The following is a 24,286-nucleotide window of genomic DNA, read 5'->3' as shown; positions in this document are numbered from 1 at the left end:
ACTAAGCCAGTTTTATTTTACATGCACTGAAGTCGTTCTCCTATTCAGAACTCTGCCAGTGAGGAGAAACCTACGTGGTCCCTCTCCTCTCTGTCAATCAGTTTTTCTTTCCCTGTTAGCCTCTCACACAGGCAGAGGAGCTGGCATCAGAGTGGGGACAGAGTAGCCCTTTGGTAAAGTGTCTTGTTCCCATTCTTGCAATCCAGACCAGTTTGTGTTAGTCTTTGAAACTCACCCCTTTAACCCTGAAAGAAAAACGTGCAGTTTTAAGACCTCAACCCAGTCATTGCATCTTCGAAGCCGGGGAAAGTGTCCTCTTAGGTAACTGTCCTCTTAACATGTGGTAGGGGCAATAATTCACTCTCGGTCTTCACAGTCTGCTTGCTACAGCATTCTTTTGGTTTGTAGCCCAGCTCTAAAGATCAGCGGCGGGTACTGCTAAAATGCCACACCAGGCTTTATGCTGAAAGCTTAAGAGGAAAATGTGTGCAGTATTACACTTCAGTGGGGGTGGACGTGTTTGCCAGGGAGGGCAGGAAGGGAGAGTGGTGGTAGAATCCAAGAGAAAGCATTGGGTGAAGTGTGGCACACGCTCCACTAGACAGCCTTTTGCCATGTTCAGCAAGCCCAGTTTCACTTTTTTTCTTGAAAGGGCTTTGAAAAATTTAACTGTATGATTTCACATTTGGAACACAGTTTTCTTTTTTATTCATGGAATGCCAAATTTCCAAAGCGTGCCTACTCAGACCATCTTCTTTGATTTTCCCAGTGTGGGCTAGGCAAGGCAGGAAATATTGTATTTTAAGATGAGGAAACTGAGGCTCAGAGAGAATCCCTGCCCAAGACTGCCTTGCTTATAGTAGAGCTGGATCACATGTTGGGAAGTAGATTTCCAGAATCTATGATGCGACATTGGCCAACCTCATTGTGCCTTGCCATTGTAACTCTCCCAGCCCTTAGCACTCATGTACCATTAACTGCATCTTCTGTACCTAACTTCTTGTGTTCATGAACCCTGGAAACACCTGAATCAGGAATGTGTCAGTTGGGCTTGAGCCTCTGTGCATTAGGGGGAGATAGCAACTATAGTACCATATGTACTCGTGTATAAGCTGAGTTTTTCAGTACATTTTAATGCAGTTTTTGTGTTAAAATTAGGTGCCTCGCCTGATATTTGGGTCGGCGTATACTTGAGTATATATGGTAATTTGCTGATTTCTAATGCTCAGAGAATCATAGTGTTCACCCCTGAAGTGTTATAGTTTGGATGTCAATATGTTTATGCTATTGTACACTTCCAAGGCCACGCTCACCGTGTTTGGGGATCACACTGAAGCATAGGAAAGAGAGTGGGTATTAGAGATCAAGTGTTGTGTGGTAGTTACATTTGTGTGTCTGGGTTATACTGGGTAGATACAACTGTCTTAAGGGAAGACCTATATCTCTCTGCTCTTCTGCCCCATAGCTGCACGATGAGAATCGGAAGAGGGATTCATCCCGAAGGAATGCCGGGCTGGTGTCAGGGTTTCTCCCTGGATGGTGGTAATGGTGTCAGAGCTTTGAAAGTCATCCAGCAAGGAAATCGTCCGGGGCTGATCTATAACATTGGTGGGTTATGTTTGGGACAGGGGGAGATTTGAGACTACTAACCGATGACCTCGGGTCTGGAGGAAGAAGCTGACCATACATTTTGGTCTGGCGGCAAGGGCTGATGTTTCTCATTTGGCATTGGGTCAGGTATCTGTTCTTTGAATGCTAGATTGATATCAATGCAGATCTATTCTTCTAGGGACCTAAAGAGCCACCTAAACACTGCCCTTTTGAGGTCTGGGCTCTGTTTAATTTCAAACTCACCTGTGTCAGCAAAGTATCAGTTTGGCTTGAACCTTTGTTTTTTAGGAGAGTAATGGGAACACTTAGAATGCTTTTCATCCTCCAAGCGTTTCCCATGCATTCATTAAAACTTGCAAACCCTAAGGGGGTCAGAAGCATTGTTCTCCTTGAAACTGAAGCAGAGGTTAAGTGCCTTGCCCAGATGCAAAGGGGAAGCCTGGGTCAGAAATAGGCTTAGAATTTGAGGCTAACAATACAATAAAGTGCACTTAGTGGTGGTAGTAATTGGAAGCCCCTAAACTGCCTTACCTCTTGAAGGTTGGGAGAATGAAAGTTTTGTTTTTGTGATTTGTTAAATTTTCGTTTTGTTTTTTATAATTTTTGGGTAAGACATAGTATCAAAGGAAAATTATATTTCATGGAGATTCAAGTGAATTATGGAATTAACAGATTAGAATATTTATAATTGGGACATTTAGGACATAAATTTGTCATGTCTGAATATGGAGTCTTCCATTCTAATTGCTCCCTTGATACTTGCTGATTGCTGAGTTAGGGTCCTTAACCTGTGTAAGTAAGTCAAATGAGGGCGCTGGCTCAAGTCAGGCTGCTTAGGTTTGAATCCCTCGTGTGCTAGCTGCTAACTGCTAGCTGCATGTCCTCGGGCAAGTTGCTTAGTTTTCCCTGCCTTAGCTTTCTCATCTGTAAAGTGCTAGCTCTTCCATTAGGTTATTATGAAGATTAAATTTAAAACCTTTGATAGAAGGCCTTATCGGATATTAAGAATCCAATAAATATTATTGTTAAAATTTTTTTCTTAGTTTCTACATTTTAAAAATCATTGTGTGACCAGCTCAACCCAGTGCCTTGTATACATAGTCACTTTATTTGTTATCTGAATGAATGAATAGTTCATTTCATTGAGTTTTATATTTGTGAAAACTAATCTCACTAGAGTTTTAAAGATAAATCTGTGCTGTTTCACATTCTTTTTCTGTGGGGCCTGGTGATGATGACTTTCCCTACTGTGCATCTTGCTCATTTCACACACACCCCCACCAGTACAGGGTAGCTTCTGAAAACATTTCTTCTGTGAATGAATAAATGGATTCTAGAATGTTTAGCATTTTGTTTGCATTTCATTCTTGGGCAGTAGATTAAAAGAAAATGTTAGAGAAGAGAAAGCTAAATTCAGGAGTACTCAACTCTATAATCTGTATTCCACTCTGTCCTTGCAAAGGGGCAAGGCTTCTAAGGGGTCATTTTATGTCCCAGGCGGAAGCAGAAATGGGTCATGTAAAACTTTCTTAGGAGGCAGGGTCACAGATGGACCCAGACATAGCTGCAACTGAACACGTCTTTTACCTTCTGTCATAATGGTGTGCACTTTGTGAGGAAGCTAACGATTGGGGAGATCTTATATTACCACTGAGACGTTTGGGACTAGATGGAATCACTGGTTTCTCCCTGCACTTGAGAGGCTTGATGTCCTCTCTGGGTGATGGCATTGTTCTCTCAGAGGAGTGCAATAATTGTGAAGCCTATTTATTTCTGTCAGTCCATGAATTTTCTTTCTTCTAATTCGTGCACGTGATTCTTGTTATTCCCAGGTATTGATGTCAAGAAGGGCCGAGGTCGATATATTGATACGTGCATGGTCATCTTTGCCCCCCGTTACCTGTTAGATAATAAATCATCTCACAAGCTGGCGTTTGCACAGAGGGAATTTGCCAGGGGCCAGGTAAGCAGTTTGCTTTTGGAGAGCGACTAGCCCTTATTTAATAGCACACTGGGCTTTGGCGTCCTAGTTTCTCTCCCCATTGAGACAGGTCGGTGACGGGAAGAATCACTCAGTGCCTTTGGTAGCTACTCCAGGTAGCTTCTTGTACAGAGCCAGGCTCAGAGTAGGTACTTGGTAAACCACTTGTGATCTTGACTTGACTTGTCGACTAAAGCCAGTGATCTCTGTGTTTTAGGGAACAGCCAATCCCGAAGGTTACATCTCTACCCTTCCAGGTTCCAGTGTGGTGTTCCACTGGCCGAGAAATGACTATGATCAGTTATTGTGTGTTAGACTTATGGATGTTCCCAATTGTATTTGGTCTGGTGGCTTTGAAGTCAACAAGAATAATTCCTTCCATATCAACATGAGGTAAGTTCAGAGCCTACACAAAGGGGCTTCAGAAATGTTGTGGGAAAAAATCTATCATCTTTTCATTCCATTTTTCCATGACATTTTTGAAGCCCCTTTGTATTTAGACTAAAAGTAGCCTTGTTTGAGGTATATCAGAGTTTCCAGACTAAGACATGTTAATCAGGAAGACTTGATAATCTACTTCCAAAAACTTTACGGATCACAACAAAACATTGCTGACTTGCTTTGGACATTTCATCAGGAGTGATTGATTACTAGAGGAGGAGGTACTTTTGGTGAGGTAGAGGGCAAGCAGGGGTGAAGGCAACCCTCCATGAGAGGGACAGGTACAGTCGCTGAAATAATGGACTCTTGAACATCCAGGCAACTGTGAAGATGACACGGGGCTGGCCAGTGGCTTGTTCAGTGACCACAGGTCTCTGTGAATCAGAGTGGACTCAATGACGACTCACTAAATGGAAAGTTTTGGCCTGCTGCTCTTATGAAATGATGTTTGTACTTCTGACTCAGACAAAAGCTGTAACACTTAGAAATTCCCGATACCTCTGAGCGAGCATTTTGATGGAATGTGTCAAAGGGAATGTTGGTGGTTTGGACCAAGGTGCAAGTTGTTGGTCCAAGAGGTTACAAGGTGAAGGGCTAAGGCTGTCAGTAGCCTTGAACTGGTGTAATGATTACCTGCACATTCTGTGTGCATATAGATGATCACTCTGGTTCCTGATGTGTTTACCTGCTCTTTCACATTTCTACAGACTCCTGTGGGCCCAATAAATTGTCTTACTCTGCCCAATCTAGTAGTCTTCAAATTCTTGTTAAGAAAAATCAACCAAAATTAGCCACACCCAGCTCAGGCTGACTGATCTTTTCTTCTTCCATCCCGTGATAGTGAAGGAAAAAAATCTGAAATCAACGCTCTCTCAACACATCTGGAAATAAAATGTAATATTACGTTTATACTTTAAGACTGATTCTCTATTGAGAATGCAATTGTAAAGGAACAGAAATATGGATACGTTGACACTTGATAATCCAAAAATATGATTTTTGACTTTCAAATGTATTAACTGATCTAATTATTTGTTTTTGGTTGTTTGTGAGGGTTGTTTTTGGTCAGCGACCTACCCCTCTTAATTTTGCTTTATTACGGCCCTCAGAGTTAATTTTGTACTCTGGGTAAAGTGGCTTCTCAGAAGGTGACCTTAGAGAGGCCAGGGGTTAGAATGGGCAGGACAGCAGTATCCTCATACCTACTCCAGCCAGAATTTCTATCTGTTGTGTTTTTGCTCCCCACAAGATTTCTATTGAAACAGAAAACAGGTGGGGTGTTGAGTTACAGCCACCGTTGTTTTATATACTAAATACCAGGTGGGGGGGGGGGACAGCACAAATCCATTGTAAGAAGAGGAAGCCAATGTGGATGTAAACAGAGTTACTCATGATTACTTGAAACAAAAAAGGAGGTGGGAGTAGTGCTACATATGAAGGTAGTTTAATGTGTAGGCCCTAAACTACTGGGGACAGAAGTAGGACAGCTTTTTATTTTACTTCCCATAATCATTTCTGACACATTTTAAACTGACATGAGTTAAAAGCATGGAATAATGTGTATGATTGTAAATAAAAAGATGTCCTACTTATACCCTTCCATGTTTTATTTTACCTAGATTTACCAATTTTTAACGTTTTGCTACATTCTTTTTCCTTTCTTCTCTCTTCTCTTTCACTCTCTTCATCTTTCTCTTTGTCTTTCATATATATGCGAATATATTTTCCTGAACTGTTAGATCTCTCTGGAAGTAGATATATACCTCGGTCCTTGGCTCCGCCCAAGAAAGAATTCACCCCGAAGCCTGCTTTATGATCCAAGTGAGTTTTATGAGAGTTAGAAGAAGTTTCAGGTTTACACGGCACCCGAGGGGCTCCTCCCGAGCGTACAGCTTGTCTGGAAACTGCCCGGCGTCACGCAAAAGTGTGTCTAAGTGCTCCCGGCTCCTGCCTTTTCAAGGATTCCACGGGGAGGCGTGGTGGAAGACCCCTGATCGACCCCATTGGCTGAATTGAATTCACCTGGCCTAGGTGGGCCAATCCAGGCTCAGCGCCCACCCATGCTGAATTGAATTCACCTGGCCTAGGTGGGCCAATTCAGGTTCACGTTCACCCATGCCTATGGCGGGAAACCTGAGCCTCTGGGCATGTGCAGTGCACCACTCCTTTGTTCTTGTAGCTTGGCCCTCTGGGCATGCGTTAACGGACATCCCCCCAGCCCTACGCTAGCTTACCTAACAGAACCATTTAAAATAAATTACAGTTATCATGATACTTAGGCCATAAAAACGTGAGCATTTATTACATAACAAGAACATTTTCCTACACAAATATATCATTATAACACATTGAAGAAATTTAATACTGACAAAATTTTCTAATAAATTCTTTTAAATTGTCCTATATAGCATCTGTGTTAGGTTGGGTTGACTAGACAAACAAATTCAGTGTGAGAGAGAGCTGTAGATCAAGAAGTAATACTGTATCAAGAAATCATCCCAGCTCAGTCAAACTCAGGTCCACATTTGTGACTAGCCCAGAAGCCCTCTTCAGACTCATGCAGTCACAAGCACTGGTGCAGAATGCAGGATTCACATGCCTGTTGGGTGCAAAGTCATGTGGATCTAATGTCAGTGGAAGCATAGCTTGGCCCCAGCAGCTCTGAGTCGGAAAGCAGGAAGGTCAAGGCAGAGAGAGGAGAGAGGCAGCCTCCAGAGAGCTCCAAGGGAGGTCATCATCTGATTGACAAGCTAAAGTCCTGTTGGCACAAAAAACCTAGCTATCATAGCAACCAACCTTCTCTGATCTAGGATCAGCCAAGGGTCATGCATTATATTTAATAGCCACAATGCTCATCAAAATAGCCTCTCTCTCTCTCTCTCTCTCTCTCTCTCTCTCTCTCTCTCTCTCTCTCTCTCTCTCTCGGCATTTTTATTGGCATTGGTATTTTTGAAGAGTTCAAGCCAGCTCTCTGGTAGCATAACCTGTTTGCTGGATTTGTCTGAAATTTTTCTGTGTATGGTAGATTTGGATCCAGCATTTTTGGTAAGAGTACCCCTGTGTGTGTCCCCTGATGCCCCTTCAAGAGGAGGCATCAGTGTCAGTTGGTCTCATTATTGGTGTTGCTCAGTCGGATCATCACTTGGTTAACATAGTATCTACCAATTGTCTGTATTGTAGTTGCCGTTTTCTTCTTTGTAAATAAGAAACTGTGTGAATACCCTATTTCCTGAAAACCTTGTACCCGGTGTTTGATGATCCTTGCCAGGATCACTTGTTAAATGAGTGGTTACAATGGGTGATTTTTAAAATTTCTTCTACATTTAGTCCCTGGCATTCTTCATAAAGAAGAGTTTCTACTTTTTTTCCTCTGATGTAGAGTAACATCTGGGTACATCTTGGTACCTCCATTCCACAAGATTCTGTCTTGCCTTCCTTCATCCCACAGTGAGAACTCTGGTTATCAATATATCAGTTTGAACTGTATGAAATTGCTCTTTTTCTGTGTCAAAAATAATCACGTATCAGCAATTTCATGTGGTCCAACCAGTATTTACTCATTTGCTAAAGTGGCACAACTATAAAAATAAACCCACTCAATGAATTCCAAAATCTCTATGTAGGTCTTAGTGCTCAGTTGTTTCAAAAGTTACTTGAATTAGCTCTCCCCACACCCCCTCTCTTTTGTGTGTTTATATGACCAGTTTCTTCTTAGCACCTTCAAAGGACATATTCAGTAGTGTTGATTAAGGCCCAGTATTGCAGCTATGCAAAGTCAGAGAAGGCAAACTGCACCTTTCCTTCTCCAACTTATGGAGCCTCTTTCATTTCTGTATTCTGCAGAGATACCCTGGGGAAATGCTTCTTCCTCAGAGTGGAGATTACTCTCCGAGGAGCTACCTACAGGATCTCCTTTAGTGACACTGATCAGCTGCCCCCTCCTTTCCGCATCGACAACTTTTCCAAGGTATGAAGTGAAGCTGGGAGCTCGTTTGGCTGCCTCATAGGCCAGGGGCGGGGGGTGGGGTGGGGTATATGATGAAATACATTGTAATGTAGGTTTCAACAAAGACATGAGGGGTTGTCTAGCTGTGGGCGCTAAGGATTCTTCCCTTTGGAAGATGGTTTCTGCTGGGGGGTTTGATTGCCGAGCAACCCTGCCCAGTTAGACATCATTTTTGAGGCCCTGAGACTTATTTTGACCAGACTGTCCGATTGTCAGGATGCTCTCTGTAGACACTGGGTACAAACAGAGCAATCAGAATCACTGTCCAGTGGTTATGGGAATGGGCAGCTCTACTGCTTGCCAGGTTACAGTGAATGCTTTTGGTAAGTTTTCCACGTAAAGCCCAAATGGAAATCATTAGATTCTATTTTAGAGTATGCCTCTGAAGAGCAGTATGTCTCATAATTTGTGGCTTTTTGTAGCTGAGTTCCAAATCTTTAATTCATTTCTCTTTTCCAAGTGCGTTATCACAAAGGTACTACTGGGGTAGAGGTACTGTCAATGGCAGGTTAGAAGAGCTTTCGCTTGGTACTTGCGTTGGTGAAGGCCCTTAAAGGTCTGATCCAGCAGTCTGTAGCCTGTGTCCTGTAACTGATAGGCTTCTTAGAATTTGAAAGATGACCAGGAAGTCATTCGGACAGGTGAGATGGTGAACCTTACTGGTGGTTGATTATTTTCTGTATAGGATTCATTTGAGAAGTATCTGGACCTTAAACCTAGGAAGCACTGGATCCCTTCCCGACAGGCCTCACTCCTTAGGAAGTCTTCTTTGTCTTCTCTGTCGTTCCTCTAGGTCCCAGTTGTCTTTACTCAGCATGGTGTGGCTGAACCCAGGCTCCGGACTGAAGTGAAGCCCCTGACATCATTGGATTATGCCTGGGATGAACCCAGCCTACCGCCTTTCATTACTCTGACAGTGAAAGGGGCAGGCTCCTCTGAGATCAACTGTAACATGAATGACTTCCAGGATAACCGGCAGCTTTATTACGAAAACTTCATTTACATCGCTGCCACACACACATTCTCTGGGTAATTCTGGGTTAAATTGCCATTCCTGTAGAGCAGAAGGTTCTCATTATTACTGGTCCTAAACTGTAAGCAGTTTCTCAGGAGACCAAATTATGAAAGAAGATTTCTTCATTCCTTACCAAATCCTAGCTTGCAGAGTCTTTCTTGTGAAACCCTTTACTCCTGAACCCTTGCTTTGTGGCTAGATTAAAATGTATCTGAAGATGTAAGACCTCATCTTTTTAAAGCTCCCACCCCCTTCCCCGAAACAATACATTCTAGCATTCAGCAACTCTGCCTAAAAGGTGCCACCCTTAAACTAGCTCACATGATTCTTGCTTGAAAGTATTTTTAATGCCATTTTAAACTTTTTACTATTTCCAAGTTTGTTTCGATGTTTCCCACTTTTGAAGTTGATTAATCATCATCATTATCAGTCGATGATGTGTCTCCTCCCCCATTGAGAATACTTCATAGGCTAACACTTAATGGTCTGTCTTAATATTTTCCTAAAGTCAAGTGTATTAGGCCTGGTTGACTAGAGAAACAAATCCAGGGACACTCATATATGTGTAAGAAAGAGCGTTATATCAAAGAGTAATTGTACATTAAGAAACCCCCCCCCCCATAAAGTCCATAAGTCCGATACTAGTCCATACATTCCCTCTTCAGACTTATGTAGCCACACGCAATGATGCAGCATGCAGGAAGATCACAGGTTGGTGGGTATAAATGGCAGTGGAAGCATCTCAGCATTGGCACGGGCCTTCATGTGGCTCCTCCAGCTCTCCGAGTGTGGCTCTCCAATAGGAAGGTGAAGCACAGAGAGAGGGGAAGTTTCCAAAATCCTCATGAGAAGGCCATGCCCACAAGGAGGCATCTTCTGTCATCACTTGATTGACAGGCTAGACTCCACCCCTACACTCATTTATCAAGTTGACTTGAAATTATGTAACTACCACATCAAGTAAAAGCTTAAAATCACAGTAATTAAAATTGCCACAGAATTATAATCTTCATTGTCGTCTGGCTTGCTGTTTTTGAGAACTTGAGTGAAGAATAGTCAGTTTAGTTTAATTTTGCAGGTAGATTGGTACATAGATTGACATATCCTCCCCTGCTTCCCACCAAAACCAAACTGAACAAAACTCACTGCCATCAACTGGATTCCACCTCCAAGTGACCCCATAGGACAGAGTAGACGCGCTCCTTAGGGTTTTATGGCGGCAGACAGCCTCATCTTTCTCTCCAGAGCCATTGACGTGTTTGAACTGTCAACTCTGCAGTTAGCATCCCACCCCACCCCCCAGTGTTTAATCCATAGTGCCACTAAGTTCCGTGATTCAGAAATCTAGAAATATAACCAGGCACCAATCGAAGTGAACTGTGGAGAAAGTTAACATATGGAGTAATACGTAGCGTATGACATCCAGCTAGGAAAGTCAGCCATGTTGAAGAAAACACCAGGCAAACAGCTCAGATGGAGCTCATCTACCACTGATGCTCAAGAAGCATTGCCTTGTTTTCCTTGAACTCCGAAGTCTGGAGAGTAGATGGCAAACACCCGACATTTTTTATGCAGCTGTCAATTTGTCTCACTTATTTAAGAGAAGCAATACAGAAACTGAAAAGCAGCAAAATAAAATAGTATCAGACATCAGATCTTGCAAGGCTACTGCAAGAAAAACGAATCCAAGAAAAAACAAAAACCCAGTGAGTTTTCAAAAAGTAGTCATTCTCCCAATGTGTAAATAGTTCATTACTTCTGTGCAAAAGTTAGGGGGTCAATTTGGAAAGTTTTACTGTGGAAAAAGAGGAGGGGTGAATAGGTGAGTATTTAGCATCACAAATATAAAGCCATTAAACTCGACATAAAGTTGGATCCAAAAATAGTATAAATAGTTTTGCTGATGAATGCTGGTTTTAATGTATCTGAAGCCCACAGAGTAATCTCTGAACACACCTACTGAGAGATACAGTTTTGCTTGGTGATGGATGGACTGAGCATCCTTGCTGAGCCTAACCACCCTTTTCCATGTTGGTTGCAGTTTTCTTTGGTAATGGTGGTGCTTGTCTGTTTATCTTACTACAATTGAGCCAATCGTGTTTTGTTTGTTCATTATTATTATTTTGGAGGGACTGATTCTTTATTTCAAGAAGACACATCAATTTTCAGTATCAACACAGTTGTATTACTGATTTCTGTTCGTTCCCAGTTGGCCCCCAAATGAGACATCACCTAAGAAGAATACATTTTAAGGCCACAAGCTGCCGCACACCTAACATACCTCACAGAAATGTATAGCACTCAATGACATGGCTTACGCAGCCTTTTCACTCAAAAATGAAACTCACTGCCCCTTTACAATGACACTGATTCTAACGCATGGTGACCCTATAGGGCAGGGAGAACTGCCCCTGTATGTTAAGACTAACTCTTTGGCAAAGTAGAAAGCCTTGTCTGAGAAGTTGCTGGTGGTTTGAAACTACTGACTTTATGCTTAGGAGCCCAATGCATACCCACTATGCCTCACAAGTTGTACATCTGATGGCTGGTTTTGGGTTTTTATTTCCTTTTTCCCCTTGTATTTATGGTCTGTAGATTCCAGTAGTTGCTAAGCTCTCCAACTAAAGAATCTTAGTGGTGGACTCTTTACTAACTCAGTTGAACACACTGGAATCTTGAACTCTGACTTGAACTCAGTCCCTTTTCTTGGGGAGGAGGAGCCCTAGTGTCATAGTGGTTAAGAGTTAGGCTGTTATCTGCCAGGTCAGAAGTTTGAGTTCACCGGTTTCTCCGAGGGAGAAGTCTAGGCTTCTACCCCCATACAGAGTTACAGTTCCACTCTTGTCACTATGTGTCGGAATTGACTCAATGGCAGTGCGCTTTTCGTTTTTTTTCTTGATGCTTGGAATTAGAAACAGGAGAATCATCTAAATAATCCTTATCCAAACACCTCAAAGTCTAGCTAGGTTACAATATTCTGTAAGGTTTAAGATTTTAGAGCCACCTGAAACCTAACAGGATTGCATGGGAGGAAGGTGTTCATGAATCATTTGCTTTCCTTTCATCCAGAGGGGCTTCTGCTTTCTTGCCCAGTTCACAGAGGCAGTGATGTTGTCCTTCTGCCTAGCAAAGATGTTCATTGGGATATCTGATTTGGTTTTGTTTTTGTTTTGCTTCTAAATGATACATAATATCTGCTCATGTCTGAACGATAAGCCACTAAAATTACCTAGAGAGAGATAATATCACTGTATGTGTTTTGACAAATGAATCCCTGAACTGTACAGGGGAAAATGTAATTCTTATTTTCCTGCTACTTGAGTCCAAGTTTTCCACCATGCTTGAATAATAAAAAGAAGTAGTCTTTAATAGAGGTTTTAGGGGTTTACTTCTTAGTAGTTGGTTTTGTGTGCAAATACATGGCACATGTCTTGGATGTGTCCTTATATTTAAAATACAGTGTGAATTTATGCATATGTAAAATGTGTGAATATTTAAAATACAGTGTGAATTTATGCATATGTAAAAATGTGTGTGAATAAGTTTATATCTTCATTTTTAAATTCCAGGTTGCAGGAGGGATCAGGAAGGCCTGTGACTTCTAACAAGGCCATTACCTGTTTAGAGTTGGTCTTGGATGTCTCACCGAAGACTCAGAGAGTCATTTTAAAGAAGAAGGTAAGGGGCTTTAGCCACTGGGATTTCAAGTCGAGGAGTTTTCTAGCGCTGTCAGGGTCTTCAGGGCATCTAGTCCCATCTCTTCTTTGTGCAACAAGGATATGGAGACTGGGAGAAGCTGAAAATCTGGTTCAGAGTGCAGAACGCAGAGTCCTGAGGGCTCGAGTTTGATGACCTTCCTGCCCCAGGAAGTGGGGCCACTGTCATCTTCTGGCCCACATTAAAGAACGGGGTCCTTGAGTTTTTTGTTTTTTTTGCATTATTCTGTCTATCTATTGTAATCCTCCCTTAATTTACTTCCCCGCAAATTGACTTTTGAAAACATCAGCTGGACACATTTTTCTCCCTTTCCTGCTGATGGTAGAGTTGGAAATCAACATAAAAAGGGGAGGGGAGTTAATTTGACATTCTTTTCAAGTCAGTTTGGGGACATGTTTATGTAAGGGACCTGGATACAGAGACAAAACCAGTACACTGTGGCCAGAAATACAAGCTCTGACAGAAGGACGGGAAATACAGAGGTCAGACATGAGGAAAGAAGGCTGGGAATAGAGAGGCGCATAAGGGACATCAGGAGACGAGTCAGAGTAGTGCAGCGCGCCAGCAGGGAGGTCACTTTTATGTGTGTGTGTGTGTGTGTGTGTGGGGGGGGTCTTCCTAAAGATTTTACCTAACTGATATAATTTTAAAATAGCCCTGGCAGAAGATGTGTCCTAACCACCCAAGTGACTGTAATGCTGGCAAGTGGTGACGTTATCACCCAGAGTTGTATCATTCTGGGCAGTGGGGTAGACCTGTGTAGGGATTACTTGGCTTTGTAGTTACAGTCTTTCACACATCTTTGATAGGTGGGGAGGTTCAAATTATTTCAAAAATTGCACGTGAAATAAAACTTTAATGCATCTGTTTTTATATCACATCATTCAAATTTGGTTAAAATGTGACCATGCTTTTATCTGAGGAGCTCTGGTGGCACTGTTGATTAAGCAGTGGGTTGCTAACTGAGAGGTCTACAGTTCAAGACACACCCCCCTCCCTGCCCCCACCCCCACTCCCACCCCACAATTCTCCACTGGAGAAAGGAGAGACAGTCTCCTGTGAGGATACACAGCCTTGGGCATACTAGGGATCAATTTTACTCTATCTTCAAATACTGCTATGAATTTGAATGAACTTGGTAGCAGTGAATTGTTTTATTTGGTATTTATATAAGAGGAACAATGATTTTAGTATGGTGATAAGAGGCCATGAGGCATAGGAATTGAAAGTAAACAATTTTGTAGCCTTTTGAAAAGCAGCGTGAATCTAGAAGAAGTGCCAGGTCTGACAGAAGTCAAGTGACTTGAGAAAAGAAACGGAAGTGTTCTTGGAAATGACGCTGGCTCATTTCCAAGCTGTCTTCAAGTAGATACGTGTGTTAGGATGAGTGAAAACTACTCAGGAGCAAAGTGATTTATCCAGAAGGATGTGAATAACCAGCTGTGTTTTACTGTGATCTGTCAAATATTAATAATACATGCATGTGTAATTCTGGGGGCTGCTAAGGAGATAAAACCTGCTATTTTATTAAGTAGCAATCAGTGTAAGCTGTTAAATAACATTTGGTCATTTACAGACCGTCCTCACAGTTACTTTCTCCCTAAATGAGGTTGAAAACTGGTCTATGGAAAGGTAATGGTAAATGAGGTACATTGACAGCTAAGATTAACCAACAATCCATGCGTTTCCATTAAGAATTGACTCAATCTTCTTTAATTGATGACCAAGAGTAGAAAGTTTGGTAACTTAGGTTCTTATTGGTTGGTTAGGTTTTGCTGTGTATTTTGAGACGATCTCAAGCTTACAGAAAAGTTGCAGCAGAAGTACAAAGAGCTTTTTGTCTAAAACATTTGAAAGTCATTTGTTGACATGTTGCTTCATCACCTCCAGATACTTTGGTATGTGTTTTCTACAAACAAGGACCATCTTGTACATTACCACACAACCAGCAACATCAGGATTAACAACTGGAGCATTGCCACCACCCCGTCTGCAGCCCTTGTTAAAAGCTTTTCCCACTGTCCCATCAAGGTCAGATAGACTCACATATGGCACTTGTTGGATCTCCTTCAGTCCTGGAACTGTTCCCCCTTCTCGCCTTGACCTTTTTGACTTTTCCACTTCTGAATCTCACAGACCAGCTGTTTTGTGAACTGTTTTTGAATTTGAGTATACTTAGTGTCTCCTCATGATGGTTGTTACTAAATGCTGTGGGTTTGGCTCTGACTCATAGCCACCCTCCTTCCAACAGAAGGAAATGCTGCCCAGCCCCGCACCGTCCTCAGACACTGCTATGTTTGAATCCGTTATTGCAAGCACCATGTCCCATCCATCTTGTTGAGGGTCTTCCTGTTTTCATTGACTCTCTACTTGACTAAACATCATATTCTGCTGACAACATGTCCAAAGTACATAAGATAAAGTCTTGCCTAACCCTGGAGAGTCATGGTCCAACAAAATTGACTTTAGCCATCAGAGTCAGCGTTACTCTTGCTTCATACCTCAGTGTTCATTACTGCAAGACATATGTTGTTAATGTGCAAAATTGTTATATCATACTTAAAATATGATTATAAATATATATGGTGTTAATGTGCAAAGTAGTTATATCATACTTAAAATATGATTATAAATATTAAATATTGGATACTGAGATAGTCGATAAGTGAGGTTTAGGTATATATACATATGCATCTACGTACACATATCTAAACATTTATTTATCTCTTGTTGTTAGGTGTTATAGAGTTGGTTTCGATGTAAAATAACTCAATGTGACAGAGTAGAACTGCCCCATGGGGTTTTTGAGGCCGTAATTGTTATGAGATTGGATGACCAGGTCTTTCTTTGTCAAAACCACTGGGTGGGTTTGAACTGCCAACATTCCAGTTAACAGCCAGGCACTTACCCTTTAGGACACCTATTGAAAGCCATGAGTTTTACACCAGGGCTTCTGATTCCAGTCGTTTTCTCCCTTTCCTCATTTTCAGCTTGCTGTCCAGCACTGGAAATGCATTTAATGATTTTATCAGCTCTCCTGAATGTAGTTAGTCTCCCATTCCCAGTGGTCCTCCTGCCCCTGCCTATGTGGATGCCCTTGTTCCCTCACTTGAACTTTGATCTTTAGATGCCGGCCTCTTTCTAGCCCCCACCTGTGCAAAGACACCCTCTTTGTTCCCCTTGGGCACTCATACCCCATAGTAGTCTCCTCTGTGTAACCTGGGCATGAATGTTATTGTCACCTAGCTTGGACTACAACACCCACTCTGGTCTGCTCTGCCACCCCTGTGGAGGCTAAGAGTCTCCAGTGGACTACCATAGCACATCTTCCCACAGAGAGCCCCCATGGATGTCTACCTTACTGTGTCTAGTCTAATGGTTTTAGGACTGAATTCTTAGTGATGGGGGAGGTAGAACTGGAAGGAGAATGAATGGTGCATCTCAGGTTTTTAAGTGGACATTTTGGTAGCTTCTCTCATTGCACATGTATATGTGGGCAGGCAGTAGAGGAATCCATATGTGAAAACTTAATCTCACCTAGGACTTCTGCACTTTAATTCCAAGTTTGGAACATCTGCAGGGTAATTGAGATGCATTTCCATGTGATTTTGAACCTCTGAATAGATTCCTTTTCTTTCTGTGAACAGAGAAGCAAACATGGGGATTACAGATGGAAAAAATGCAGCTCACTCTTGCCTCTTTGCAAACACAGGGGACACGCACACAGCAGAGAGCGCACCATAGGTTTGAGTTCTGACTGTTGCCACTTAAAGATATGGTGGCTGGCAGTTCACATTCCTCCATGAGCTTCATGTTCCTATTGGCCTCTTCTGTTCCATTAGAAGGATCAACGTGTATAATGTGGTACATAGATGCTGGGTAAGGAGTTGTAATAATAATAACATAGCTAACATTTATGGAAATTTTACTATGCGCCATACCTCTGCTAAGGACATTACAGTTTATTGCACTTCTCACAAGACCATCTGAGGTTGTCGCCTTTGACAGATCAGGAAACAGCCTCTGAAAGATGAACTTTCCCAAGGCTACTCAGTCAAGGGGTAGCAGGGTTTCAGTTTCTGGCCATTTTAACTCCAGTGTTCATCCTCTCCACAGCCACTGTGCCACCTGCCTCTCTGACCCACACTATTTTGTTAGGGCGCACTTTGTAGACCCTAGTGTTAGAAGTCACCTGTTAGAATGTTAATGAGCTTGTCGTTTTACCCTGAGGCATCCGCTGTTTTCCAGGAGCTCAGCCCTGGTGCGGGTGGACAGTTCCTGGTAGGTCTAGTATATGCTCCCACAGAGGGATATTCTGAAGGGTGGGGCTGTCCTTGGAGTGGAACGATAGGAACTGTGTTACAGGAGCAGTATGATGGAGTGAGTGAGCATACTGGCTCTGGAGTCAGGCCCCCTACCTGACCTTTGGACAGCTACTTTGTCTCACTGAGCCTTGACTTCTTCATCTATAAGTAAGGAGAATAATAGTATGATACCTCATTGGGTAGTTTTGAGGACTAAATGAATGTAAATCCTATGGAATAGTATCCAACAAAAAGCAACATCTCAGCAAGCATTATTACTATTACTGATTTTACTTAAAAAATATGATAAATTACATAAACTTTCACGGATTAACCTAGAAGCCCAAGTGCTCTTTCTAAAATGTTCCTAGGAGAAAATATATTTTGTATTGGTAGCTATCAACTACATATAACCTTTGCATAAATCAACTGGTATATTGGAAACTATGAATTGACATGGGTGGAAAGGAAGACTGACCCCTGGTAATCTCTAGCTGCTTGTGAGTGATGAGGAAGACCAATGATCAAATACGTAGACTATCATATCCTTAGTAATCATATTAGACTGTACACAATTGGATTATTCTTTGAGATAAGCATGCCGTGGAGTCACCATTTGGAATCGCATTGCTTATGGTAGGAAATTGCAAGTGTAGGAAATTAGGGCGGACCTTGGCTGACTATTGCCCAGCCAATCTTTTTATACTTCTTTTTTAAGAAAAAAAATATTAGGCGATTAAAAACGACACAAAATTTCTAACTTTACACCATTTATAATTGTTGGCTTTTAGCGTGTTTCCCTGTTAGTGCAGCCAGGGATGGACAAAATGGAGGTTGGGTTAAGCATGTGTGTAATGTGGAGTTCCGCCTGAGTCCATTTTGGCCTGTAGTTGACACGAGGGAGGAGCTCGCTGCACGGTAGCGCTCTCATTCTTTGTGTACCCTTGTTCAACAGGAGCCAGGCAAGCGCTCTCAGCTCTGGAGGATGATGGGAACAGGCATGCTGGCCCATGAGGGCTCTTCAGTTCCTCACAACCCCAATAGGCCCCCAGTAACCCGCTTCTCCGAAGGCTCAGCCATCTTAGATATCGCTGGTCTTGCTGCAGTGACTGACAACAGGTAAGGTTTTAGGCAGTTATTCTAACTCATCACTTTCAAATTCAGACTTAGGGGAAATTTATAACAAAAAAATAGAGTACTATAAACGAAGTAAGAATGACAAATTTTTAATTTGTAGTTGTCTTCAATGAACGAGACCTGTCACATTCCTAAATATGACAATTGGGCCTTCCATTAAAAAAAACAACACAGATGGAATTGTGTATACGAATGTTAAAACATTCAAACAATGAAAAACGTGGTAAAAAGTGAATGCCTCTTTCACCAAAACTTTGTTACTTCCCAAAGTAAAACTTCCTCTTTATATTCTTAAGAATTGTGTCACATATTTCTAAAGCACACATTAAATTATTAAGAGAATAGTTATGTTTAGATGAATAACTTCTTGGATACAAACCAGCTCTTTAACTTTGAATAAGTGATTTGATTTACCTGTGCCTTATAAAAATCAGTGTACTTAGTTTCATTTAATAGCTATTTACTTTCAAAAGGACATTCGGGGACTGACAAGTTAAAACCAATATGATATAAGGTACTTGGAGATGGAGCAGAACAGAGATCAATGGAAAGTCTGGAAAGACAGCAGCTATCTCTCCCAGTGCGGCATGAGAATATGTCAGTGTGAGACTAACCTGGATCATCATATTATGAATCTTGACAGTCTCACGTGGATTGACTCAGTAGTTACAACACGAGTTCAAAAATACCAACAATCAAAAATATGGCCCCGAACTGGGTTGCCTTGTGTTCTGTGTCTTGTTCCCCATTGATCGGAGCTGACTAGATGGCAACTAAGCAACAGCCCTACTGTCACATGGGGATGGTTGGTCTGCCCTCTGTTGCATTCCTGTGTCCTTATTAAGAGACACCTAACTTCCGTAGGATCTGCCCCTTAGCTTTGAGGGTGGACGTGGTTACAAGGAGGAACAACAAAAACCATGATCCTGATACTTCCTTCAGGCTAAAAATGTATGAGGGAGAGAAGACATTTCATGTTCCTTTTTTCCAGGTATGAACCCCTGATGCTAAGAAAGCCTGACCGCAGGCGAAGCACAACTCAGACATGGAGTTTCCGAGAAGGCAAACTGACCTGTGGCTTACACGGCTTGGTCGTCCAGGTCAGTAGGCTGTGGCATGCTAATGGCATGCCCGTGTGAGCTGGTTGAGACTTCATTTGAAGCAAAGTTATCAGCTAGGCTGGAAAAATCCGCTACAGAGCAGTGTGTATTATATGATCCCATTTTAGTTTCTATTTATTTATTTATTTGAATCATTTTACTGGGGGCTCTTACAGCTCTTATAACAATCCATAATCCATTATCTCAAGCACAGTTGTGCATGTTACCAATATGATCCCATTTCAGTGAAAAGAAAGGTAAAAGAATACCTTTGGGAAGGCTTCTAGAATGGGCCATGCAATAAATGTGTTAAGAATGGCTGCCTCTGAATGATGAGAGATTTTTTTTCCCTTCTTCTTAGCTTGTCTGCATGTTTTTTTCTTTGATGATTAAATTACCTATTTGATTTTTTTCTAAGAAAGAAAATGAAATGCCCAACAGTAAGGTAAATGGGTTCGTTTTAGACATATCAAGTGAATAGGATAACTGCATTTAAAAAGCGAATAAATCTTCTGAGACTTCTTTTGGGGTGAATGCACACCTCCAACCTTTCAGTAGCAGCCTAGGGCATTAGAGACAGTCTATTGTACAGATGCTCATGAGTTAGTGACCAGTTACCACAGGCGCTACATGCTTAGGGACTGTACAGCGTTCTCAGTGCTGCCCAAAGAGTTGTAGCAAATATCAGATTGAAAATTGCTGGACCATTTCCTCTGTGTTCTTCTCAACCAGGCTATATCATTGTCAACTCTTAGGTAGTTTATAAGCGATTATGAGTTTAGACAGTAACCAGTCGTTTGGATTTTCTCACCTTCTGGTTTTAATGTAGGAATGAGGCCACAGATCCCAAGATGAGTAGGTGGGAAGGTATCTAGGCGGTTCGGGCTTACAGCAGAACACCGCGTCTCGGAATGTGCTGTTCTGCCCCAGCCCAGGTTTTTTTTTTACCCAGAAAGTCAGAACATGAGGACCTTGAAAGAGCACTCTTGGTGTGTTTGTCCTTGGGCAAAGCCAGACCCTCTTTCCACAGAGGGAGTTTATGCTGCAGGGCGGTAAGGGAAACCAAGAAGCCTCTGACTACTAGTTGGTGAGATTTATTTTCTTTATCTCTGTTGCCCTGAGCTTTTTTCATCAAAGACAAGCTGCTCACTATATGAAGCACACATCTGGAACAGATTTGTGATTTTCAATTAGCAATACTGTTCAGACTTCTAGAGGCAAGAGAAGGCTTGCTATAATTGGGGGTGGGGCGTTTCATGTCTGACCCTGACTTTACTTCTGGTTTGTTTCTAAAGCCTGTGTAATTCCTAGTTTTCTCTTGGAATATTTTCACCCGAATTAATCCTCCTCTGGTGTTTGTTGTTTCTTGAATCTATTTCATCATTTCTCTGCTTGTGAATGGCCCTTTATTAGCAGTATTCAGCAGAGTAGAACGTGTTTGGGTTAAAGAAATAAACCTGTTCCCAGCTCATTATTGTGAATAAAGTAATCTAAGTCATTAAAATGTTTTCTGACAATGCCCTTGTAAGGCTGTGTATACACTTTCCTTCTAAACTTACAACTACCGTAAAAAGCCTTAACATGCTGAAACCTGTCCCCTAAGCCTAGCCCAGCGTTTCCTTTTCACTGCTCAGTATTTGAAACCGAGCAAAGGGGATCAGGACACTCTCTGAGTCGTTGTCTTCTCTAGCTGGCCCTTGCTGTCCTAAAGACATCAGTTTTGCTGGGGGGTAGTATGGCAAAAAGATGCTTTTCCTCAGAGGCCTGCCTCACTGGGTCTCAGGTGACATTCTCAACTCCATGTTTCGTTTTAGGTGAGACACCCTCTTTAGAATATTTGGGTTGACCGTCTACCCTTAGACCTGTTTGGGAAAGTTTTAACTCTAGAATTTGTTTCTTATTGGAAAGCTGAGTGATAGTGATAATTGTTTAATTTAGATATATAAACAAACCTTCACGAGATTACTCAAATAAACAGGCTAATTTTTTAAAGCTTATTTTAATGATGAGGTTATTACAAGCAAAATAAACCAATGTTCTGTATTCATGGAATTGACCTCCCACTCATAATTCCCCAAATTTACATAGCATAGTTTCCACATTAAGTGATCCTGCTGTTAGTCTTCATCTTTGAAGTTGAAGAGTTGTAAATGCTGGATGTATATTATCCATGACCTTCCAAAGAGAGCACTAGAGTTTGCTAGCTCGTTTCAAGTTGGCGTATTGTGTCTCAGAGTCATTGCTTTTGCCTTTGCTCACGTGCCTTCACTCTAATGTGTTTTAGGTGAAAGGAGGGCTTTCTGGTCTGTTTGACGGAGCTGAAGTTGTTCTTGGCCCTGATACATCCATGGAACTTCTGGGGCCAGTTCCTCCAGAACAACAATTTATTAACCAAAAAATGAGGCCTGGTTCTGGAATATTATCCATCAGAGTCATCCCAGATGGACCAACGAGAGCACTCCAGGTGATACTTTACCATAAGAACTGACATAGAACTCAGTTTATATGTCAGCCCACCCCCATTAGTCCATCAACAAATGTATGTGGAGCACATACTGCATGCAAATTCCTATGCTGAATATGAGGCTATGGTGCCCTCATTTGTAAAACAGGGCTGCCATGTACCTCACAAGCTGGTACAAGAATTAACGGAGATAATGCTAAGACGAGTGTATGTTAACATGATTGCCAATGTTGTTATGAATTATTGTACATCAATTTAATCTAATGACATATTAATAACAGTAACAAGAAGATAGATGAGAGTCCTAACAGTTAATTAAAATGCTGTGTCATGAGAACAGATTTGGGGAGTGTTCTGAAAGAATACCTAGGAAGTACATTTATATTCATATTTGGAAGGTTGGGGAGGCTTTTTAAAACAATTGATGTTTAAGCTGAGACCTAAATGTTGACCAAATGGAGTTAGCCACGTATAGAGGGAATCAGGAAAGGGTTATATTCTAAGTAATGAGAGTGTTCATTCAATAACATGTTGGGTACCTGTTAGAGCCAAGCATCCTTCTTCCTAGGTACCGAGCCTCTGTAAACTCTGCAGCAAGTTTACAGGAAGGCTGCTTCACCTAAAACAAGAGTTTTTAAAGAGATCAAACATTTTGAGGCTACCTTTCTAACAGAAGAGAAATAATGAGCAATAAACCTAACCGTCAATCATGAGGGTAAGCCAAAAAGTACTGTTAGGAGGGTTCTAGTTCATACATGTACAGGCTCATTCCAAACAAACTGTGTTAAACACGACTCTGCAATAAGTGGATGGCTACAGACGTGTTCTAGGGTTTGTTTGTTTTTTTCTGTAATACACCTCTCAATCTCATTAAGGTGCTTTTGAAAAAAAGGGAAATGTTGAAGCTCGCTCTGTGGTCCCATGGATCTGTGTCTTGTTTCAACAGTGCTTGAACAGAACAGATCCAGGGACTCCCTGCCTCCAACCTTAGACCACTCTCCAGTTCCCTTTCCAGGTGGAACCTTTGGGACCATCCTCTTGGCCATCCCCTCTTCTTGGGATCAGCTGACACTTTCATTTGGTGTGTGGTGACCTCTAAACCGACCAATCATGAGCTCTCGGATCCATCAGAATTAATTCCGCCAAAGCTGAGGCCGGTGTCCACCGTCTGGTCAACTTGCACCTGCGGGCCTCTGACACCTATCTCTCTCTGGGCTTCTTTTTTGACCGCGGTGATGTGGCCTTGGAGGGCTGGGACAATTCTTCCGCGAGCTGGTGAAGGAGAAGCATGAGGGGGCCGAGCGTTTCTTGAAGCTGCAAAACCAGTGTAGCGGCCCACCCTTTCTGGATGTGCAGAAGCCGCCCCAAGATGAGCGGGGTAGAACCTGGACGTCATGGAAGCTACGCTGGCCCAGGAGAAGACCTCAACCAGGCTCTTCTGGGCCTGCATGCCGTGGGGTCCACACACACTGACCCCCATCTCTGTGACTTTCTGGAGAACCACTTTCTGGACCAGGAGGTGAAACTCCTCAAGAAGATGGGCGACCACCTGACCGATGCAGGCAGGCCAGCCCCCAGGCCGGGCAGGCGAGTATCTCTTCGAGAGGCTCAGCCTCAAACACGACTGGAGCCTAAGGCGCCCAACCACCTGCGAAGGGCCCTCTGCCTCTCCTTGCCGGCCTGTGCCCCGCTATCTGAACCTGCCCCACCAGCAGCAGCGCCACCACCCTGGAGACCCTCCCCCAAGCTGGTCGGGGGTTGGGGGGGAGGACCAAATGGAAACAATAAAGCTTCCTTTTGCAGCAGTCAAAAAATAATAATAATAAATTTTTAAAAAGGGGATGTGTTTTGTAGCATAGAAAAAGATGTCAGGGCTAATAAAAACTTTGTAACAAAATCAAGCAGGCCTCTTCCTAATCATTGAAGCTTTGCAGCAAGTTTACAGGAATTTTACCTTATATAAAACAAGAGTTTTTAGATAGATGAAACATTTTAAGCAAGTTTGGGAATACCTCAAAGAGATGAGCCAGAAGACAGAAAACCACAAGTCCTGACAAAGGAAGAAACTGGCTAAAGTCCCAAACTGGAAGAAGATGACATAGAACTACCCCTGGTGCCATGGCTCTCACATGGGTCAGCATTTTCTACTTTAAACAAATATCTTCACTGCAGCAAGTGTTCAACTTGATGGATGCCAAAAGCATTGCATGAAGATCACTCCTTCAATCTTTGAAGCAAGTAAAGACTGTGTTATGGTATCTCTTGTACCTGGGAACCAACCGCGGATTTACCAATATTACCCAGAGAGCAAGTTCCAATCAGAGCAGTGCCCTCAAGGGCATCTCTGCCAGGGTAGTTAAAATCAAGGCCGTGAAGTCAGCTAATAAGGCATAGTGACTTTTTTTGAAATTCCAAAATATAATCTTAATAAATTTTGTAAAAGGACACAGGAGATTATGGGGGCTCATGATGAAGAGGTTAAGAAAGTTGAAATTTGCTTTAGTGAGTAA

General features: G+C 42.2%; 1 protein-coding gene across 1 annotated transcript in view; it reads left to right on the top strand.

Moving 5' to 3' along the window:
- Nucleotides 1-24,286, top strand: part of VPS13D (vacuolar protein sorting 13 homolog D) — a 280,525-nt gene that overhangs the window by 127,304 nt on the left and 128,935 nt on the right. Inside the window, exons 48-56 of the mRNA XM_045298953.1 lie at nt 1,466-1,608; nt 3,444-3,574; nt 3,810-3,985; nt 7,877-8,000; nt 8,833-9,068; nt 12,624-12,732; nt 18,031-18,194; nt 19,204-19,312; nt 21,597-21,776. Coding sequence (XP_045154888.1) covers nt 1,466-1,608; nt 3,444-3,574; nt 3,810-3,985; nt 7,877-8,000; nt 8,833-9,068; nt 12,624-12,732; nt 18,031-18,194; nt 19,204-19,312; nt 21,597-21,776 — 1,372 coding nt within the window. The remainder of the gene's footprint in view (nt 1-1,465; nt 1,609-3,443; nt 3,575-3,809; nt 3,986-7,876; nt 8,001-8,832; nt 9,069-12,623; nt 12,733-18,030; nt 18,195-19,203; nt 19,313-21,596; nt 21,777-24,286) is intronic.

Source organism: Echinops telfairi, unplaced genomic scaffold (genome assembly GCF_000313985.2).
Source record: "Echinops telfairi isolate 266 unplaced genomic scaffold, ASM31398v2 ScPeMD7_7457;HRSCAF=8495, whole genome shotgun sequence".
In the NCBI taxonomy this organism is placed as follows: Eukaryota; Metazoa; Chordata; class Mammalia; order Afrosoricida; family Tenrecidae; genus Echinops; species Echinops telfairi.
This window is presented reverse-complemented; position numbering and strand designations above follow the sequence as displayed.